Raw genomic sequence first — 21721 nt, 5'->3', positions numbered from 1 at the left:
CCTGGCAACATCTGTGAAGGGAAAAACAGAGTCAACATTTCTGAGGAAGGGTCACCAGACCCGAAACATTAACTTTGTTTTTTCCTTCACAGATGCTGCCGGGCCTTTCAGAACCAAAATGGAAACTTAATCCTCCTTTCTAGGTATTTTCAAAGCAATTGTTCAGAGAAGCTATTACCCACCTCTGGAGCAGGCGGGACTGAACCTGGACCAGATGTAAGGACACTACCACTATCCCACAACAGTTCTCTAATCTACCTTTCTGTGCTGAGCCTGAAGACCTGATTAACGAAGATCAGTACTGTGCTTTCATCTGCGAGGGCCCTTATCTTACACAAGTTGGTCAGTTTATTTCATGACAGCACTAAGTACAAGTTACGTTGATTCACTCCAGGCAGAATAACAAAGAACAAGAACCAGAGATGGCTCTATCACTGCTCCACCCGAAGACAGAGATAACGTCGTTAGGTTGAGTTGCACTTAATGCCTCGTCATGATTTATTTCTTTCAGAACCGCACTCCGATACAATAAGTGTCTCAGGAACTGGAGCTGAACCATCCAATTCTGATCTAAGCAAATTGGTGAAATTGACAAATTCAGCAGGAGCTATTCAGGTAGTTAGTGAGGCTGGGTTGGGCAGAGGGGCTGTAGTGACATGGTTGCAAATTTCAGTGCAATTGTGAGATGTTATACCATGGGAGAATACCTACTCAGCGTGAGCGGAGAGAGAGATGCTTAAGTGGTTCATTATTCCTTTATTCATTCACAGGATGAGGGCGTTGCTGACCAGGCAGCATTTATTGCCCATCCCTAATTGCCCAGAGAGCAGTTCAGTCAACCATATTGCTGTGGGTCTGGAGTCACATGTTGGCCAGACTAGGTAAGAATGGCAGTTACCTTCCCTAAAGGGCATTAGTGAAGCAGATGGGTTTTTCCCCAACAGTCGATTCATGGACATCATTAGACAAATCCCATCATCTGTGGGATTTGAACCCAGGTCCCTAGAACATTACCTGGGTCTTTGGATTAACAGTTCAGTGATAATACCACAAGGCCATTGTGTCCCCTTGGTAACAGATTCCACACTGATCACAGCCAATGTTTCCCCCTTATTGGATTGGCCATTGCTGCCCTGACAATCTCCAGGATGATGGTATTCTCAGATCAAATCTTCTTTGCCACTCCCAACACAACACCATGCCTTTTGGAAACCCGAGAATAGCCCCAAGGGACAGAATGTGGCTCAGGGGCACTGTGACAAAACAAGACACCAGTACGAATGCACATTCAGGTCAGATACTGACGCAGTGTGCATTTTAGATGCAAGGCCAAGAGCTGGAGGCTATACTGGACCGGGCCAGCCTGAGCCACAGGTGCCCACTTGCTGAAGGATGAAGTCCAGCTTCAAGAGAGTAGAGCAGGAGGCTGACAGCAGAGACGGCACGGTGGCAGCGAATGGAAAAAAAAACTTGGCGGGTAGGCAGAAACTCAGGGTCATACCTGAAAATGAATGGTCACCCAATCTATCTTTACTCTTGCAAATGTCTTTTGTAAAATTAGTTTGTGGGATACACGTCGTACTGTTAAGGCCAGCATTTGTTATCCAGCCCTAACTGCCCTTGAACTGAAAGGCGTACGTTGCCGTTTCAGAGGGCAATTGAGAGCCAATCACATTGTTGTGGGTCTGGGGAGACACGTGAGCCAGACTGAGTAAGGATGGCGGATTTCTTTCCTTGAATGGATATTACTGAAACAATTGAGTTTATGCGACAATTGTTGGTGGGGAGGGGGGTGATGAGGAGAATGATGATGAATATTAACAGTCACTCTTCCTATTTTCTCAGCTGAGAAGTCACCATCCCCACCACAAAGCCCCTGTCCAACACACAGCAGCTGGTAGGACCTAGGATTGTGCCCATTCTCTTTCTCAGGCTGTTGCTGTTGATGCTTTCCCCAAGCCACAAAAGTCACCCTTCTATCTTTGCAGAAAAGGGGGTGGTGTTTGGTCCATTGAGTGTACTTTTTGTCCTCTTCCCCCCCCCCCCCCCCCCCCCGGCCCAATTCATTCACAAGATGAGGGAATCGCTGGCCAGGCAGCACTTATAGCCCAGAGGCCATTGCTGTGGGTCTGGAGTCACATGTAGGCCAGACTAAGTAAGGATAGCAGTTTCCTTCCCTAAAGGGCAGTAATGAACCTGATGGGTTTTCCCCAACAATTGATGATGGATTCATTGTCATCATTAGATGATTAATATGAGAAATTTTTTTATTGAATTCAAATTCCTCTGCTATGACGGGATTCAAACCCTGGTCCCCAGAACATTAGCTGGGTCGCTGGATTAACAGTCCAGCCACAGTACCACTAGGCCATTTCCTCCCACGGCTCTAAATGGAACACTCTGGTCAGTCCTCTTCTCCCCTGTGTTTCTTCAGCCTCCAGTTTATCTCCTTCAAGACCCGAATCAATTTCCTCTCAAAATCATTAATATTTCTAAGCTGCTGCCACCTGCTGCGTATAGAATTTTCTCCTCATACCTCCCCTACCCAACACCTTCAATTCCTGTCTCCTAATCCTTGTACCAGATAGTGGGAACTGTTTTTATCCCCCCCCCCCTACTTATTTCTTCCTTATCCAAGCCATTAATAATCTTGTGGAGCTCCATCAAATCACCCCCTCAATCCATGGGTGACCAGAACTAGGCACAATACTCTAGTTGTGGCCTAACCAGAGTTTTAGAAAAGTCCAGCATCACTTTACACTCAATAAATCTGTTAATGAAGTTTACCTATCCCATATGTTTTACTAACCACTCTGTCTCAATGTGACCTAGCACCGTTGAAGGCCTATGCACATGTACCCCATCCTTGGACAATTCTGGCACTTTCAACATGATGCAACCACCAAACACCTCTTTCTCTCCACTTTCAGCATTCCAAAGGGACCAAAGAGAACATAGAACAATACCGACCCTTCAGCCCACGATGTTGTACCGAACCTTTACCCTAAACCTACGGTCTTTCTAACCTCCACCCCTACCTTACACTATCATCCATATGCCTATCTAATAGCCGCTTAAATGTCCCTAATGAGGCCAACTCCACTTCCCTTTCGGCAATGCAATCCACACTTCAACCACACTCTGAGTAAAGAACCTATCTCTGACATCTCCCCAATATCTACCTCCTTTCACTTTAAAACTATGCCCCCTCATAAAAGCCACCTCCACCCTAGGGAAAAGTCTCTGGCTGTCTACTCTATCTATACCTCTGATCATTTTGTACACTTCTATCAAGTCACCTCTCATCCTTCATCGTTCTAAAGAGAAAAGCCCTAGCTCTCTCAACTTTACTCATAAGACCTTCCCTCCATTCCAGGCAACATCCTGGTAAATCTCCTCTGCACCTTTTCCAACGCTTCCACATTTTTCCTGTAATGAGGCGATCAGAACTGGACACAGTACTCCAGATGTGGCTGAACCAGGCTTTTGTGCAGCTGGAGCATAACTTCACGGCTCTTGAACTCAATCCCTCTATTAATGAAAGCTAACACACCGTACGCCTTCTTAACAACGCTATCCACCTGGGTGGCAGCTTTCAGAGAACTGTGAACATGAACCCCAAGACCCCTCTGCTCCTTCACACTGCCAAGAATTTTTCTGTTAACCCTGTTTTCAAATTTGTCCTTCCAAAATGAATCACCTCACACTTTTCAGGGTTAAATTCCATTCCCTCTGAAAAATGCTGGATCTCTCCCTAATCACTTCCAGCACATCCTGTCCTCCGCAGGAAACCTTCCCCACACAGGCATTGGTGATGTACCACCTGTTCTTTTACCTTCTTGACATCCAAAGTCTCAAACACTCCTCCCAGGGGAAATTGAGATTTACTTGTCATTTTTCTTCATCTGGGTCTAGTGGATTTACTGGGGGCCATGTAATCTCCTGTAAGCCTCATACCCACTTAGTGGAACATCTCACCTCGGGTCACAAGTGTGAGCCTGAGCCTCTGGTTATCTGTTACTTTAATTCTCTATTTCTGTCCGAGATCTCTGATCTCTGCCTCCTACACTGTCCCAATGAAGTTGAGTATAAACTGCAGAAAACATGACCCCATCATTCAAATTAGGCACTTTGCAGCCTTCAGGAGTCAATATTGAACTGAACATTTCAGAGTGAAATCTCTGCTCATAGCTTATCTTAGACATCAATTATTGGTGGAAATTGTGGGCTTACACATATACACTTCCTCTCAACATTTATTGCGAAAGGAATGGGTTATAAAAGTGAAGAAATTTTGTAACAATTACATAAGCCATTGGGGAGACCATACCTGAAGTCTCGTGTCCTTCCAGTTTTGGTCTCCTTACTTAAGGATGCTGTAGCACTGGAGGCAGTTCCAAGGACATTCACCAGATTGAATCCAGGGATGGAAGGGCTGTCATGCGAAGAGCGATTGAATAACTCGGGTGTGTACTTACTGGAGTTCAGAAGAATCGAGGTGGTCTGACTGAGGTAAATAAAATGCGAGAGGGAATGCATAAGGCGGACATTGAACAGAAGTTCTCCCTTATAGGACAGTCTCAAACATGAGGTCATAGATGTCGAGAGAGGGGTTCAAAACTGAGAGGAGAAACTACTTCTCTCAGAGGGTTGGGAATCTGTGGAACATACTGCCCCAGACTGTGGAGGAGACAGAATCAATCAATCGATTCAAGAAAGATGATGTGTTCCTGATTAAATGCAGGACAGAGGGCTATTAGCAGGGCCTAGGAGCAGGCAGGACAGTGGAATTGAAACCAGGATGAGATCAGCCGTGATCATGGTGAATGGCAGAGTGGGGTTGAAAGGCTGAATTGCCTACTCCCACTCCTAATTCCTATGTCACAATTTCTTATGTTTCTTTCCTTGTGCCAAATCATTCACTTCTGTTTTGCACTAATCATCCCATTTGTCTTTTAATCTCTCCTTCCTTTCCATTCTTTATCCTTCACCACCCACCCTTCACATTATTAAATGAAAGTTTAATGCAGTTTCTCTCCCTACTAAGCAAGTCAGGCAGCATGTTTTTTTCTTAAATAGCATTTTTCTCTTTTCAGATTTGCAGAACGTGCAATATTACATTTTTAAATGGAAAAAGGACAATGGATTTGCATACAGAAAGGCTTGGCGCATCAGCGAATTATCAAAGTCTGTATCTGATGTTAAGGAGAACAGCGAGCCTGTCACCGCAGGGCTTTTCTCATTAAGTTCATTCTTTGTAGCATAGAATTGGTTTAAGTGTCCATTGGAACGCTCATCAACCCAAATGAGACACAGAGTCCAGTGAGCAATGACTCAGCTTCAAGTGCAGCCCAAACAGACAGTTCCCAATGTCTGAGCATGCAGTGTGTCATTTTTAGGGGTTTGTGATCACACTTATCTAATATAGGCAGTCAGCAATTTGCAAGTGATTTTTCTGAAAGCTTGTTTGTTCAGCAGCAGTTTATCTAATTATTAGATACGCATCATACCTAAAGAAAGTTTGTACCATGATGATTGGAGATGGATCACTGATAGCAGAGGACAAACAGACCATCAGGGCAGCCTCCTGCTCTCTACCCAAGGCATTAGGGAGCTCTTCCCTTAGTCTGTGCTCTCTTCTATCTGCCTGGTGACCGCACGATGAGAATGGCAAGAGAGAAATCCTCTCCTCCAAATCACATTTTTAGGGGACAGGCTTTGGATCGGTCTGCTGAATCCTTTCAGCCAATGGCCATTGAATAGCCCCGTATGACATTGTATGACCATTGTTCGCCCCATCCACCTTAGAGGGTTAGTTTGCCCATCTAAGAATGAATCCTTACTTACTGTTGAAGATCACACACTGGTATCAAACACACACACACACACACACACACACACCCTACACCCTATTGATTATTGACACTAGTTCAATGGGCATTGTGACCTTGTTGTATTTTTGTTTTCGTATGCTAGAATTTTGCCATGTTAATTACTATTGAAATAGCTTTTAAATTAAGTCTCCTGCTACACTGTAAATACTTGGAAAATTGTGTGTTTTTTTTAAGAAAGGGACCCCAGTGTTCATGAGGGCTGTACTTGCGGTACAAAAACTCTCACAATTGAACTCCTTCCTCTGGATAGCTTAGCACAGAGGTGTTTCTAGGTTCCCAGGTTCCCACCTGCCCCAAAAATCTATGTAGTAGATAGCTGAGGTGCCAGCACAGGGAAGCAGCAGTAGCTTGGTGGCTCTATTCATTAGGGTGCAAAGTCGGTCTGTAAACAATCGCTGGAAATGGAGACTGAGAAATCAAGGAAGGGGAGGGGGGTGTCTCATACAGACCAAGTTAATTTGAGGCTGGGGTAGAAGTTGTTAGCAGAGTCAGTGAACTGCTCCAGTTTAGCCTGGGTGCAGTGAACCTGCTGAGGTAAAGGCAGGTGAATTGCCCTCTTTGCACCATGAGTAGAGCCACCTGCTAAGAGCCAAGCGTCACCCCCTTTCAGCAATTTGTGCTGCACTGCATCTTCTGTTCATTCTCCGAGTGGTCACACTGCATTCCTAGAGAAAAACTGCACTCACGTTTGGGAGCAACTGTTTGAAGCCAGGACAAAGTCGTCCTTCCCTGCTGTCCATTTTCTGCAGTAGTCAGCAACTTCACAGGACTCCAGAAAGTGCACACTTTTACAATCACAAAAACAGCCAGCAGAAATCCATCAGAAACTAATTTTAAAAGTAGCCTATGATACAAAAGGCAGTCCATGATCCATTTAAATAACTCTGGTTTATATGGCCCTTCCAGCATCTGATTGGCTGTTTAACAGTGAGCAATTAAGAGTGATCATGAGCTGAAGCTTCAAGGTGGCAGCACTGGTGTCAAAGACAAAATAAACCTGCAGATATTGGAATCCAAGTTAGACAAACAGGGGGCTGAAAGAACACAACAGACCATGTGGAGAAGGAGAAGTCAACATTTCAGGTATGACACTTCTTCAGAACTAGATGTGGGGGTAGGAGGCCTTGCAGATAAAGAGGGGGGAGGTAGGAGAATGGTGGTGATAGGTGGGCACCGGTGGTAAGTATGACCTGGTTGGTGGCTGGGAGGGTCAGAAGGTGGAATGGAAGGGAAGAGGTGGGGCTGGAAAGAGAACCACCGGTGGGTGGGAAGGTTATATGAAATTGGAGTACTCAAATGTTGAGTCCTTTGGGCTTTTGGAGAAAGTATTTTGAATCTTTCATCATTCCCAGGTTTGCGATTAGGTCATTGTCTTGTATCCAATTAATTTTTATTTCCCCCCCTACGTTTGGCTTCCCTTTTGAACTTTTACTCCTGTGCAGGCAACCAAATCAGATCAATACTTCAAATCAGAAGAAGTCATCAGATGCCTAGGATCTGCTCAGCCTCAACTCTTCTTCTGGGTCTCACTAACTTCCATTCTAGCAGTCTGGACCATTGTGAGCATGCAAATTCACAAAACAAACACTTGCACCTACATTCAGGTGCGAAGAGGGTTTCTATTTGAACCATTAAAAATTGCAGCTGACCTGCCAGTATCAATTTCTGCAAACATACAGCAGCCTAAAACGAGTACAAAATGATTTTAAAAATGTAACTGCGTATAAATGTGCTCAGCTGAAATCTTGATACAATTTGAGAGTATGAAAGGTAAAAGTCAAAGTCGATTCAGTAATAACCAACAGCACCAAATATGCAAACTGTATCTGCCATCTGCACTTTCTAATCATGTTTAAACTGAAGGCTCATATGGACTTACATACACAAGCGTTATCAATTATTAACGTTAAATTTTGGTCACTGCTGCTGTTTGGCAAGGTTAGCAATCTGTGGCCTATAGTCATTTAATCTCATTTTCAACTTGCCCCTCCCTTTTGACTTACATAAAAACTATTACATTTCTAATATTATCCCTTTCCCTGGCCCAAAATATTAACACAGCCTTCTCTCCACAGTTGGTTACCTGGCCTGCTACTTACAGCATTTACCTCATTTACACACCTGCAGTTGCAGGATTCTGCTTCCACAGGAGTCAACCAGATTTTTGTTAATCACTCCAGAAACTTTATACATATCAGATATAAAACAGACACTGCTGCACAAGGAATTTTTTTTTCATGAAATGAAATTGGTTCAGTAGTGGAATAACTGAACAACATTCACAATAAAACCATGGACAATCTCAAAAAGTAGCCTCCAACTTAGAAAGATCATGTTGCGAATAGCTGTGAGATGTCAAAGAAGGCCAAAGATGTGCATGGCCAATCCACCTAACCTGCACATCTTTGGACTGTGGGAGGAAACCGGAGCACCCGGAGGAAACCCACGCAGACACGGAGAATGTGCAAATTCCGCACAGTCGCCCGAGGCTGGAATCAAACCCGGATCCCTGGCGCTGTGAGGCTGCAGTGCTAACCACTGAGCCACCGTGCTGCCCCGAAGGGGTGTGGAATGCATTGCCAGAGAGGGTAGTGGAGTCGACCTCATTCGGGGCATTTAAGCGGCTATTAGATAGGCGTATGGATGATAGTATAAGGTAGGGGTGGGGGTTAGAGACCTTAGGCTTAGGATAAAAGTTCGGCACAACATTGTGGGCCAAAGGACCTGTACTGTGCTATGTTCTATGTTGAAATACATTGATTCTTTAAATTCCACACTGCTAGTTTTAATTATGATAGGCAGGTATATGTTAATTAAATACTTTTGACAGTGTGCATCAAGTTAAATTGCACCAAACCTGTATTTTGAAAACATTGTAAGGTGTCAGGGAGGCATTAAGTTATCAAATCAAAAGCTGAAGAAACTGCAGAACCTGACTGAGTGGTTTCATACACTCAACTGAGCAAATCTTATCAGGTCCATCTCATCTGTCAGTGGCCAGTCTGTGAAAAGACAGTGTAACACTACAATTACCTTACCTTCAATCACAAATAGCTGCATTGTGGTGCAAAACAACATGATAGAACAGTCAGTGGCAATCACTGTCACACAGCAACTTAGCCTCTTTTATTTGACATATGTCAGCCTGCACAATTTTAATCAAGTAACATTTTCACCGAAAAAAGTTTTCTCATTTAGCAATGTGATTGTCAGTGCCCGAGAAGGTACTGGCGAGATTCGGATGCGTGGCTTTGGATGAATGCCAAAGTATATTCCTGCCACTAAACATTTGTTTCAAATAATTTAAATACATCTTGCCACAGTTTGTAATATTAAAAAGTGTAAAGACACAACAATTCAATCAAGACTTGTTATTTACCAACTTGAGTTTATTGAAAGTTTCGAAGTTGTGCCGCAGTCGAGTATAACTGAATGTGTTACAACTGTTTCAGAACATGCATCAGAACATAAGCAACACTATCACTGTTAAATGTGAAATCCATAGTAGGAATTAGAGCTTCTAACAGAGGTTTTGGGTCTGGAGTGTTTAATTGTCAAAACACACTCTTTGTTGGGGTTACAAACGCTGTACTACTGGCGAGTACAATGTTGTTGAAGGTATTCAACGGTTAGAAGCAACAAACATACCTAGGCTGATGAATCCATTGGTTCTGGATCCTAAAGAATCCAACCAGACCATTACAGTGCAGATTTAACAGACCAATGGACCAGTGAACCAACAGATAAGGTCTATGAAGCATCAAAAAGAATCAATTCCACTGGAGCCCATAGATTCTCATCTCTTAGTGCTTCCTCTGACCAAGAGACCATTTCTATCACTGCAACTACTGTGTAGCATCTGCCACTACTTAGTGTTGATAGACATAAGAAATGGGACCAGTGGACCACTTACTTTCTATAATTACCAGTCACGTACCATTAACTTACAAGAAAAATTCTTCCAGCCCTGCTATGTCTTAGGACAGCATAATTGTTCACAAATGCCATTTCTGTTCAACAGCATAAAAAATGTCCAAACGCAATTGGATCAGTGAAACAGCAAGTTTTCAATCTGTACAACCTAATAGATACAGCTCTATATTACACAATACTTACACTACGTACACAATATACATTAGAGGAACAACCCCATGGATTGTCCAAAATTTTGAGTCACATCTAACTTGAAAAAAATCTACACCTCTCCAGCTCTTGGAAAAGCAGTGTAAACATAGCAATCTTGTCAATTTAAGGTCCAAGGTGACAGTTCTACAGTTCAAGTTAAATACTGTTCAGCTTTGCCTTCATACTCCCGTTTTGTCTTCATAACTCATTTAGAAATCAAAGTGGTCTACAGCAGTGTAAAGGAGGGCACTGCCCTCTCAAAGACTCTCCAGTCAGTATCTGATTGCCTCTGATCCACTTCTTCCTCAACCTTGTCGGGAAGCAGTTACATTGGTGCACACAAACATACACACGCATGTACACACATAGGTGTGCTGAATGAAAGGAAACTGCATGCATTTTCACAGCATGAGCAATGATCGGTAACCAGCACTCAGATCTGCATGGCTGCTTTTCTTCTCCTCTGCATATAACCACTCTCTTTGAGAGAACAAGGTTTTCATTCCACACCCTCAAAGCAAACTCCTTTAGCCAAAGACGACTGTCTTAATACTGAAGAGAGTTTCTTTCTGAATTTATACAACTCTAGTTCCCATAACCAATTTGGAATTGTTGGTGTGCGATGAAATATTACATGATGATTGATATGACAGTTTATTTCTCTTCTCTGCAAAGCCCGATGGCCCATTGGATTGTACAGCCAGGCCTTTAAGCTGATGATCCCCCGTTTGGTGGTGTGGGTTGAGTAGATTGTCCTGATTGAGACACTGGCGGGGAACAGCCAGTTGTCTGCAGCTGTGCCTGAAACTGTGCTAACTGCTCAGGGCTAGCCAGAGTCTTCAGCAGATTGTTTTCCTGTTCCAACTGAGAATTTCTCTCCACCAGTTCTTTGATCTGTTCCTTAAGGACCTCCACCTCCTCCCTCACAGCGTACATCAAGTGACTCTTCACAAGATCCTGCAAAGTATAAAGAAATTATATCTAAATAATGAGCAGCATTTTTCAAAGCTTTTCTATTTATTCATCCGTATAAAATAATAACACTTTATTAAATTTTTCTGCTGCCTCCTTCATCGAATACTTTGTTTAGATATTAATATAATCCCACCATACAGAAACATCTCTGTGGGAAGCCACAGAAATAGGATTTCCATGAGGCTATTTCAATTGTACTGAATTCTGACCGAAGGCACTAGTTTCCCCTTACTATGTCCCTTTACTATACATCATTTGGCAGTAAAAAGCAGTATTGCACACCTGAACAGCTGCAGTTCGACAAAATAAAGGAGACACAGGCCAACTTAAAAGGCATACAACAAGACTGCACTGTCATTAAAAACAACTCTGGATAGGAGTCTGTTCTGCACTGCTTAATTAAGAGTGGGTGCACTCTGACTCAAGCTTTGACCTTGGATATCCAAGATGATCACGGAATGAGCAATGTTTGCATAGGAAAATATTGTACATTCTGCATCCTTCATTTTGTAGATTAACTCAAATTTCTCAATCATGGTTTCAAGTTAATCTCTGTTACAATGCAAAATGATATGCTTGTTATTTTAAGGGTCATAGCTTAAAATTTGGAAACCACTTGCACACTGCTGTAATCTGCACTTTGAAACAATTCCCTGTAGAGTACCTCAGACTGCATTAGTCCCTAACAGAGATAGCAGGATCTGCAGATGCTGGAGAGTCTGAGATAACAAGGTGTAGAGCTGGATGAACATAGCAGGCCAAGCAGCGTCAGAGGAGCAGGAAGACTGATGTTTCGGGCATAGAAGGGTCTGAAGAAGGGTCTAGGCCCGAAACGTCAGCCTTCCTGCTTTTGTGACGTTGCTTGGCCTGCTGTGTTCATCCAGCTCTACACTGTGTTATCTCATTAATCTCTAACATGCATCTTTCTCGGTTTCCGTTCCTTATGATCTCTCCAAGTTTTACAGAACACACGTCTGACATTTTGAATTTTGCCACAATTCTCTTTCTTCTCTCATTCAAATCTGCCAACAACCTCCGCCCTTTCTTCACAAACTCCATTTTTGTAATCAATTGCCCTTATTCGAAAACTTCCATTCTACTCAAGTCCTTGAGCATGTTAACATGTTTCAAATCTCTGCCCATTGTTCTACCCGCAGATCTGTGGCTGAACCCACCCAATCGGGTTTGGTTATCCCACCAAAGTAACCTTCACAGTCACCAGTAATATCCCACATCATTGACAATGGTGAATTAGACCACTTCAAGCACTGACACAGTTGACCACCTCAACTCCGATCACTACCTTGCTGTCCAACTGGACCAGGAAACAGCCTTTCCAACTCAAATTCTTTCCATCCACAAGACCTCCTACATAAGCCTTCACAATACCAGCCATCTCTGCATCCCACTGAAGCCCTCATTGACGCATTTACTGCCGTTAGACCTGACAAATCCAATACACTTCTGGCTGACCTCCACAACCTTTGTAAAATTAAGTCAGCACACAAATTTGTTGCCTGAATTCTGCACCAAGTCCCACTCAGTCATAACCCTGCACATGGCTGACGAACACTTATACCTGCTAGACAAATACCTGGAATGAGGAAATGGGGATTGGGGGGATCTTATGAGGCAAGAGTGGACAGGCTAGGATTCCAAACTCTGCAGGTCAGAAGAGTAAGAGGTAAATTGATTGAAGAATATATAATCCCAAGGGACCCTGTCAGGGTGGATGTGGACAGGATGTTTTTATTCTAAGTGAGAATCTAGTAGTAGGGGTCACCAATTTAAAACAGAGGAGAAATCTTCTCTCTTAGAAGATGAAGGGTCTTTGGAATGCTTGGAAAAGATGATGTAGGCAGAGTCCTTAAATATTCAAGGCTAAAGTGGATATTGATTCTTGTTAAGCAAGGGGTTGAAAAGGTCATTGGGTTAAGGTGGGATTGGCAGTTATAGCCAGGTTAGCCATGGTAATGCAGGCTCAAAGGACTGAATGGCTTATTTCAGCTTTTGATTTATGAAGTTTATTGGTTTCTTCTGATTCTTCATACCTAGTCCGTCTCTATTTTTGTAATGTTGTCTAATCTCACAACTACTGGGAATATCATGTGTTCTTTCAATTCAGGCCCCATACTAGCTTCTCATCATTTTGCCTTGCCTTCAGCCAAGGTCCAGAATTTCCTCACTCACTGCACCACATTCTCCTCCTTCAAAACTACCAATAATCAAGATGTACGCAAGCTTTAACATCTGAGATTTGGAAATGCACCTAGAGACAATGTACTAAAGAGCTGTATATCACGAGCAATTCCCTTCATTTATCTATTTTCTGGTTAGCAAGCAATAAAAACATCCCAGATACGGGTCAGCATGATTACCCAGGATGTGGACAGCTCTTGTCAAACTCTAAAGTGCTCCCCATGGACGGACAGACAGACAGGCTGGCAACTGCATTCATGCTGCATCTTTCTCACCTCTGCCTGTACCTTCTGTCCTCCCTCCAATACCCTATCGCAGCCCCCCATTCTCCCCCTCTCTCTATTCCTATCCCCTCCCACACTCGGTCTCCTGTCTCCCACCCCCACTCTCAATCCAATGCACTGTTTCTCTCTATTCCTTCCCCCCCCTCCCCCCCGCCTTATCCTGTACACTGGTTCTCTCTCTCTCTCTCTCTCTCTATTCCTACTGCCCTTATCCTGTACACTGTTTGCCTCTCTCTCTCCATTCCTGCCCCCACCCTTATCCTGTACACGGTTTCTCTCTCTCTCTCTCTCTCTATTCCTATCCCCCCCCTTATCCTGTACAGTATTTCTCCCTATTCCTATCCCCCCCTTATCCTGTACACTTTCTCTCTATTCCTATCCCCCCCCTTATCCTGTACACTTTCTCTCTATTCCTATCCCCCCCCTTATCCTGTACACTTTCTCTCTATTCCTATCCCCCCCATATCCTGTACACTTTCTCTCTATTCCTATCCCCCCCTTATCCTGTACAGTATTTCTCCCTATTCCTATCCCCCCCTTATCCTGTACACTTTCTCTCTATTCCTATCCCCCCCTTATCCTGTACACTTTCTCTCTATTCCTATCCCCCCCCATATCCTGTACACTTTCTCTCTATTCCTATCCCCCCCCATATCCTGTACACTTTCTCTCTATTCCTATCCCCCCCTTATCCTGTACACCTTCTCTCTATTCCTATCCCCCCCTTATCCTGTACACTTTCTCTCTATTCCTATCCCCCCTTATCCTGTATACTTTCTCTCTATCTCCCCCCCCTTATCCTGTACACTTTCTCTCTATTCCTATCCCCCCCCCTTATCCTGTACACTTTCTCTCTATTCCTATCCCCCCCCCTTATCCTGTACACTTTCTCTCTATCTCCCCCCCCTTATCCTGTACACTTTCTCTCTATTCCTATCCCCCCCCCTTATCCTGTACACTTTCTCTCTATTCCTATCCCCCCCCCTTATCCTGTACACTTTCTCTCTATTCCTATCCCCCCCCCCTTATCCTGTACACTTTCTCTCTATTCCTATCCCCCCCCTTATCCTGTACACTTTCTCTCTATTCCTATCCCCCCTTATCCTGTACACTTTCTCTCTATTCCTATCCCCCCCCCTTATCCTGTACACTTTCTCTCTATTCCTATCCCCCCCCTTATCCTGTACACTTTCTCTCTATTCCTATCCCCCCCCTTATCCTGTACACTTTCTCTCTATTCCTATCCCCCCCCTTATCCTGTACACTTTCTCTCTACTCCTATCCCCCCCCCTTATCCTGTACACTTTCTCTCTATTCCTATCCCCCCCCCCTTATCCTGTACACTTTCTCTCTATTCCTATCCCCCCCCCCTTATCCTGTACACTTTCTCTCTACTCCTATCCCCCCCCCTTATCCTGTACACTTTCTCTCTATTCCTATCCCCCCCCCTTATCCTGTACACTTTCTCTCTATTCCTATCCCCCCCCTTATCCTGTACACTTTCTCTCTACTCCTATCCCCCCCCCTTATCCTGTACACTTTCTCTCTATTCCTATCCCCCCCCCCCTTATCCTGTACACTGCTTTTCTCCCTCTCTACTCCTGTCCCCCTTCTGCCTCGCTGCTCCTTCCGCTCCTGACAACTGCTGACGTCAGCGGGCCCCGCAGGCCGCGCCACGTCACGGGCAGGCAGCCAATGGGAGGCCGAGTTATTTTTAGCCCAGGGTTTAAGGTTCTGCGATCGCCTGGCAACAGGCGGAAGAGCAGCGGGGAGCAGCGTGCGCTCACTCACTCGCTCGCTCTCACCCAGGCTCGGGGCTCTCCACACACACACACACACACCACCGCTTAGAAATAAAAACCTTCAGACGCAACCCCTCATCGTTCAGAAAGTTTACAAACAAATGCGCCCAAACTACTCCGTACACCCGCCCCCATTAGGAACAAAAACCCCGGCTACCATAAACATTCCTGTGGGATGGTCCCGAGTGTGTTTATTACCAGCACAAACTGATCATGAAACATTCAGATCGAGCTAGGACATAATCCTCATCCCGCACGACTGCAAACTCGATAATACAGATGGATTGTTTACTTGCAACCCTGGCACTGAGAGGTGACTGAGAGATCGATGCACGGCACTGCGCAAGCAAGAAATACAACATTGCATCTGTTAGTGCCCCGGCTGCATGACCGCGGCATCAAATTAGTTCTTCGAGAAAATCATTTCGATTTTCTTTAAAGAGTGAACGAGGGCTCACATCTATGGATCAGCGAAGGCTGCTGCACACAGAACAAGTGTCTCACATTTACCTTGAACATCCATGCCATGAACAATGGGCAAAATACCCCTCTCCACAGAGGGCGAGCAGCCGAGTTCCTGACACTCTGGAGGATGTCCAATCTGCATTGTTACACCGGAGATTTCTGAATTCTTTCTGCCCCATTGCACGGTTGCACTGACGAATGCCTGGCCGATCCCCCACCACCCACATCCCCTCCCCTCCGTCCCTAAAAGGGTTTTGAGGTCTCTGAACTGATTTTAATACCTCTTTACTGTCGTTCGCTGCACAAACACTTACCATGGCTTGCTCGATTTTGTTGTCTATGGCTACCACACTGGCACCAGAAGAGCTGTAAAGAAACAAAAAAAAAGATTAAAGCAACAATCCCAGCTGGAAAAGAAAGCGAATGGAAGGCAAATACAGCAATCACGCCTACCAAGATCTAATGTACAGCCGTAACCCGATAATAGCTTTGTTTTTGTGTTGATTGATGCATTTTATTTACCCCCAGGCGCAGCAAACAGCGACCACTTGCAGGCGATGCAACACTTTGATTAATAATAATGCTTCAGCAAATAAGCTAAATCGGGATCTGGGTCAATCTGCAGGATTAAGCCTCAAAACAAAAAAAAGCCGAGACCTTCATTTTCTGCTGACTCTGGGGGTAGATGCCCCCACTGTAATGCGGCAAAATAACAAGCCTGGGAGACGACGCCAGCCATTTTTCCCTGCATTGATCTCCGCCAATATTTCCATAGGCACATACTGAGCAGCAAACCCAAGCTCCAGAGACATAGACAAGTTAAAATCATTTTCAAATGTCTCTGATTCCCCCAGAAAGAGCCAGAGATTTCACATCAGCTGTCAGCGCCTTCAGCACCGTTGACTGTTGCAATGCAAATGATATTTCGGTATACCATATCTGCCTAGCTTCAAATGAAACCCAACCAACCTCTAGCCGTTGCAAAAACAAAAAAAAAATCCAACAACCGACATTTACCTACTGTCTAATTTTACGGAGGCGTTTTCTGTTCCGAGCAAAGAGGAGAGAAATGAAATCGAGAAATTTCTCAGCTGGTAAACCCCAAGCTCCATCGCCAGTGACTTATAATATTCAGCATTCATGCTATTCCAGAGCAAAAATGAGTGAAGAAACGGGAGCTTTTCGTTTGCAGCCTTGGTGAGCCGGCGTGGTAAAGAGAAACGCTATTGCTGAAGGCTAGATTTTGTGAATTTTGCAGTGAAACGGCAATGTACTGTAGAAACCTTGGAGAGCCACCTCGACAGCGCTCCACAAAGAAAGCTTGTGATGCTCACAAACAGATCTTCGCTGCTGCTTCTCACCACAAAACCCTCAGCACTCTCATCAGCATAATGTATGTACAGGAACGCCCAGCAGCCCCGCCGCTATAGGCTCACCTGATCAGATTAACATCATATCTACGAATATATTAACACTGAGGAACACCCAGCAGCAGGCACGAGGTCCAGGGAGGAGAGGGAGGAGATGGTTTGCGGGGGGGAGCGGGGGGAGGGGATGTGAGTTGGTGGGGGGAGTAGGAGAGAATCAGATAATGGTTGGGAATCAGATAGGGAGGAGGATCAGGTTGGAGAGGTGGAAGGGGGGGGAATAATATTCAATATTTTTCAGACTGGAGGCCTGTGACCAGCGGTGTGCCACAAGGATTGGGGCTACATCCACTGCTTTTCGTCATTTATATAAATGATTAGAATGTGAACATAAGAGGTATGGTTAGTAAGTTTGCAGAATTGGATGTGTAGTGGACAGCAAAAGTGACCTCAGGAGTACAACAGGCTCTTGAACAGATGAGCCAGTGGGTAGCAGATGGAGTTTAATTCAGATAAATGCCAAGTGCTACATTTTGAAAAGGCAAGTCAGGGCTGGACTTATACGCTTAATGTAAGGTCCTGGGGGGTGTTGATGAACAAAGAAACCTTGGGGTACAGGTCCATATTTCCTTGAAAGTGGGGTCACAGGTAGACAGGGTGATGAAGGCAGTGTTCGGTATGCTTACCTAGAGTGGTCAATGCATTAAGTTCTGATGGTCATTGGACCTGAAACGTTAACTCTTGATCTTTTCTTCACAGATGTTGCTAGACCTGCTGAACTTTACCAGCAAGTTTGTTTTGTTCATTGAGTTTAGGAGTTGGGAGATCATGTTGTGGCTGTGCAGGACAATGGTCGGGCCACTTTTGGAATACTGCATGCAATTCTGCTCTCCCTGCTATAGGAAGGATGTTGTGTAGCTAGAAAGGATTCAGAAAAGATTTATAAGAATGTTGGCAGGATTGGACAGTTTGAGCGAAAGAGAGAGGCTGGATAGGACAGAGCTATTTTCCTTGGAGCAATGGAGGCTGAGGGGCGACCTTATAGTGGTTTATAAAATCATGAGGGGCATGGATAGGATAAATAGGCGATACCTGTTCCCCAGGGTGGGGGGAGTCCAAAACTAGAAGGCGTAGGTTGAAGGTGAAAGGAGAAAGATTTAAAAAGGGACCCAAGGGGCAACATTTTCACACAGATGATGATGCATGTATAGAACACCCTGCCAGAGCAAGTGGAGGAGGCTGGTATAATTGCAACATTTAAGAAGCATCTGGACGGGTAAATGAATAGGAAGCATTCAGAGGGATATGGGCTGGCATATGGGACTAGATTAATTTAGGATATCTGGTTGTCATGGACAAGTTGGACGAGTTTCTGTGCTGTATATTTCTACGATTCTAATCGTCCTTCACTTGTCACAATACCTATCCAGCTGTCTTACAAAGCAATGCCACATTCATACAACTATTTGATACACAAGGCAAACAACCCACTGCTGGAATATTTGTTCACTGTCTTTTTACATCCCATTTCCCAATGTTGTATGAACTCTGGCAGATTGACTTAATCTACATTTCTAAGAATGATAAAGGAGTTACATCGAAGTGGTTTTTTTTAAAAATCAGTCTTTTTGAGGACATTTACATTTGCTCATTTAATATTCCATTTTTGAATGTTTACATTAACTTAAGATTCTAAGAGGAATCAGGAAAAGGGAGCAAAGAGGGCAAGAGCTTTTCTGGTAGTAGCAAAACTATTTGGAAATTAAAACAAACTTTCCTGCAAAATTTGACGCACTTTATAAGACTAGATTTGCATTTTGTACAGGTAGTATTTAAAAAATTGTCAAGGTACACTGAATATTTGCAAATCATTCCCTGATCAACGTCCCAATTTGGTCTGTGATGCAGCTGTTGTGATCTTGTTTTCCCAATTGTTTCTAATTTTGAGATCAAGTGTTATAATAGGGAAGTTCAGAACAAAGAGGTATTCCCCTACTGAATTTGCCAAATTTTCTTTTCTGTAAGTAATGAAGTCAGGATCACTTAAATCGCACCACATTTAACATACAAGTCTATTCAAGTCTTATTTCTATGTCTAGCACATGAACAACAGTGGACTTTCCCAATATCAACTAAGTGCACAAGACTTCCAGCATCAGTCTGACTAGAGTCTGTATAACAATCCACACTTGTGTAACAACTTGCATTTTTGACAAGTGTCACAAGGCATTTTTGTTCTCAAACCAAATATAAAATCCACCCACACGACGACAGTTGACAACAAGTTCAATCAAAAGTAGGTTCTTATCAGTATCTTCAAAGAGAAAAGGTACTTGAAAGCTTAGCTGTCAAAGGGTGGTGCAATGAAAATAAGGGATTGCCAACAAGTCAGAAGTGGATAAGCAGAGGGTTATACAGCTTAACATAATATAAATGTCTCTGGACTGCTTAAATGGAGCAAGCTAAAAGCAGTAGAGGAGCAACAAGATGACTAAAGGCATGGCTCAACATCGGGTCATACATTCCTCAATGGAAAAAAAGATAAACATACTTGCAATTCCATATTAATTGTCCAATTAACACCATTATTTATAGAACATGGAAATTTGATATAAAGGAATTCAGTAAAAGGAAAAAAATGGTCTGTATATTTGACAAACAACAATCAAGTTTTTGGGAGGGGAACCAGATTCAGAGAAACTACTTTCTTCCCCCCACCTTCAAAGTTTAAAAAAAAAGCTGCTCATTACAATACCACACAATTCAAAGCTGACTTGTATATGTGTCTTAACAATAAAGGAGACTTTCAACGCTGTAGCCTTACTGAGCACATTTTCATTTAATATCAGATGTAACATTAATCTGTCAAACTCAACTCACCAGCCACTACAGTACTCTCATACTGCCACCTACTGGTCAACTTTAACAATCTTATGCATCAAACGTTGCATTACTGGTAGTCTGGTTCTACCAGATGTGCCGACCAATAACTCTGCAAGGCTGGTGAAGGCCATTAGCAGCAGGCAATCCATGCACATTACAGTAATGTACAGTGACATAATCCAATGTTTAGAGTTTCAGATCTGAAGGGATGATGAATGGTGTTCGCACTTCCTGCAGGCTGAAAAGAACGAACGAACTCCGACTGCATATTCACAAAAACAGCACTGATGTATGTGCTGCAAGACTGTTGAATTATCAATAAAAATATTTTGACACCAACCACCTGAGAAAGTATTTAGGACAGATGACCTGAAGTTTGATCAAAGCAACAGGCTTGAAGGTGCATCTTGAAGTGAAGAGACAAAAAGGTTTAGTGGGTGATTGTTTGGGGTAAGACAGCCAAAAGTGCGGTAACTGTTGGTGGAATGATTAAAATCAGATGTTCAGAGGCCAGAATTCAATCCTTATGCCTGCAAAAACAAATCATTAGTTCACAAAATACTACATTCACTTCCAGTTTGATTTTCTAAGAGGTGAGAATTTGGTTACAAATCTGTAATAGAAGGACATGGATATCAAGGTTTAAAATTCACCCTTGAGATCTGGACTTTGTTGGCAATGTTCCTTGAGAAGGCAGAGGTTTGCTTTCACCATGAGCCATTGCATTCCATGTGACGAAGATGTTCCTTAATGCTAATCGGAAAGGGGTGCCAGGATTGCAACCAAATAATGATGTAGATTATCCTGTGTCATGGTTTCATCTAACTGAGGTGCTGGTTTTGTCAGGAGGCACAAAGCTTCGGCTCAGTGAGGAAATCTGATGACTTAAATGCATATTTTCATGAAAATATCTGAACTGAAATTCTTAAACTGCTGTATTGGGATTTGCGCACATCTTCCCTGGATTAATATTGGTCTAATACAACCATGACAGTACTGCACCATCACTTAGATGGATCAAATCAATTGGAAAGACTGATGTTTACAAATTGCATTCTGCGCCTTTCATGCCTTCAATTACAAAATAATCATTACATTAGTTTCATATATGTTTTGATCTTCGAGGAAGAGAGTTGGGAGGACATGTTGCAGCTGTAACAGGACATTAATTTGGCTACTATTGGAATATTGCATGCAATTCTGGTCTCTCTGCTATAGGAAGGATGTTGTGAAACTTCAAAGGGTTTGAGGATGCTGCCAGGGTTGGACTGTTTGAGGTACAGGGAGAGATTGAATAGAGTGGGGTTATTTTCCCCAAGAGCATCAGAAGCTGAAGGGTGACCTTGTAAAGGTTAATTAAATTGTGAGGAACATCGTAGGGGAAATAGACAAGGTTTTTTCCCTGGGTGAATGAGTCCACAACTAGAGGGCGTAGGTTTAAGGTCAGAGGGTAAAGATAATAAAAGGGACCTAAGGGGCAAATTTTTCACACAGAGGGGGGTGCATGTATGAAATGAGCTGCCACAGGAAGTGTTGGAGGCTGCTACAATAACATTTAAAATGCATCTGGATGGGTACATGAGTAGGAAGGGTTTAAGAGGGATGTAGGCCAAATGCTGGCAAACAGGTGTAGTTTACATAGAACATAGAACAGTACAGCACAGAACAGACCCTTCAGCCCACGATGTTGTGCCGACCATTGATCCTCATGTATGCACCCTCAAATT

The 21721-nt window shown here is 43.6% G+C and overlaps 1 protein-coding gene across 2 annotated transcripts in view; it reads right to left on the bottom strand.

Moving 5' to 3' along the window:
• Window positions 1-9262: 9262 nt before the first annotated feature.
• Window positions 9263-21721, bottom strand: part of LOC125457067 (TSC22 domain family protein 1-like) — a 34880-nt gene continuing 22421 nt past the window's right edge. Inside the window, exons 1-3 of one of the 2 annotated variants that reach the window (XM_048540776.2) lie at window positions 16762-17126; window positions 16059-16110; window positions 9263-10976 (exon numbers count right to left, since the gene is read on the bottom strand). In XM_048540776.2, the coding sequence (XP_048396733.1) occupies window positions 10728-10976; window positions 16059-16110; window positions 16762-16886 (426 nt within the window). In that variant the 5' untranslated portion in view covers window positions 16887-17126 and the 3' untranslated portion in view covers window positions 9263-10727. Of the gene's footprint in view, window positions 10977-16058; window positions 16111-16761; window positions 17127-21721 lie in introns of those variants that run through there. The other variant, XM_048540777.2, reaches the window with a different exon arrangement.

The sequence above is a fragment of the Stegostoma tigrinum genome, chromosome 12 (assembly GCF_030684315.1).
Source record: "Stegostoma tigrinum isolate sSteTig4 chromosome 12, sSteTig4.hap1, whole genome shotgun sequence".
Lineage (NCBI taxonomy): Eukaryota > Metazoa > Chordata > Chondrichthyes > Orectolobiformes > Stegostomatidae > Stegostoma > Stegostoma tigrinum.
This window is presented reverse-complemented; position numbering and strand designations above follow the sequence as displayed.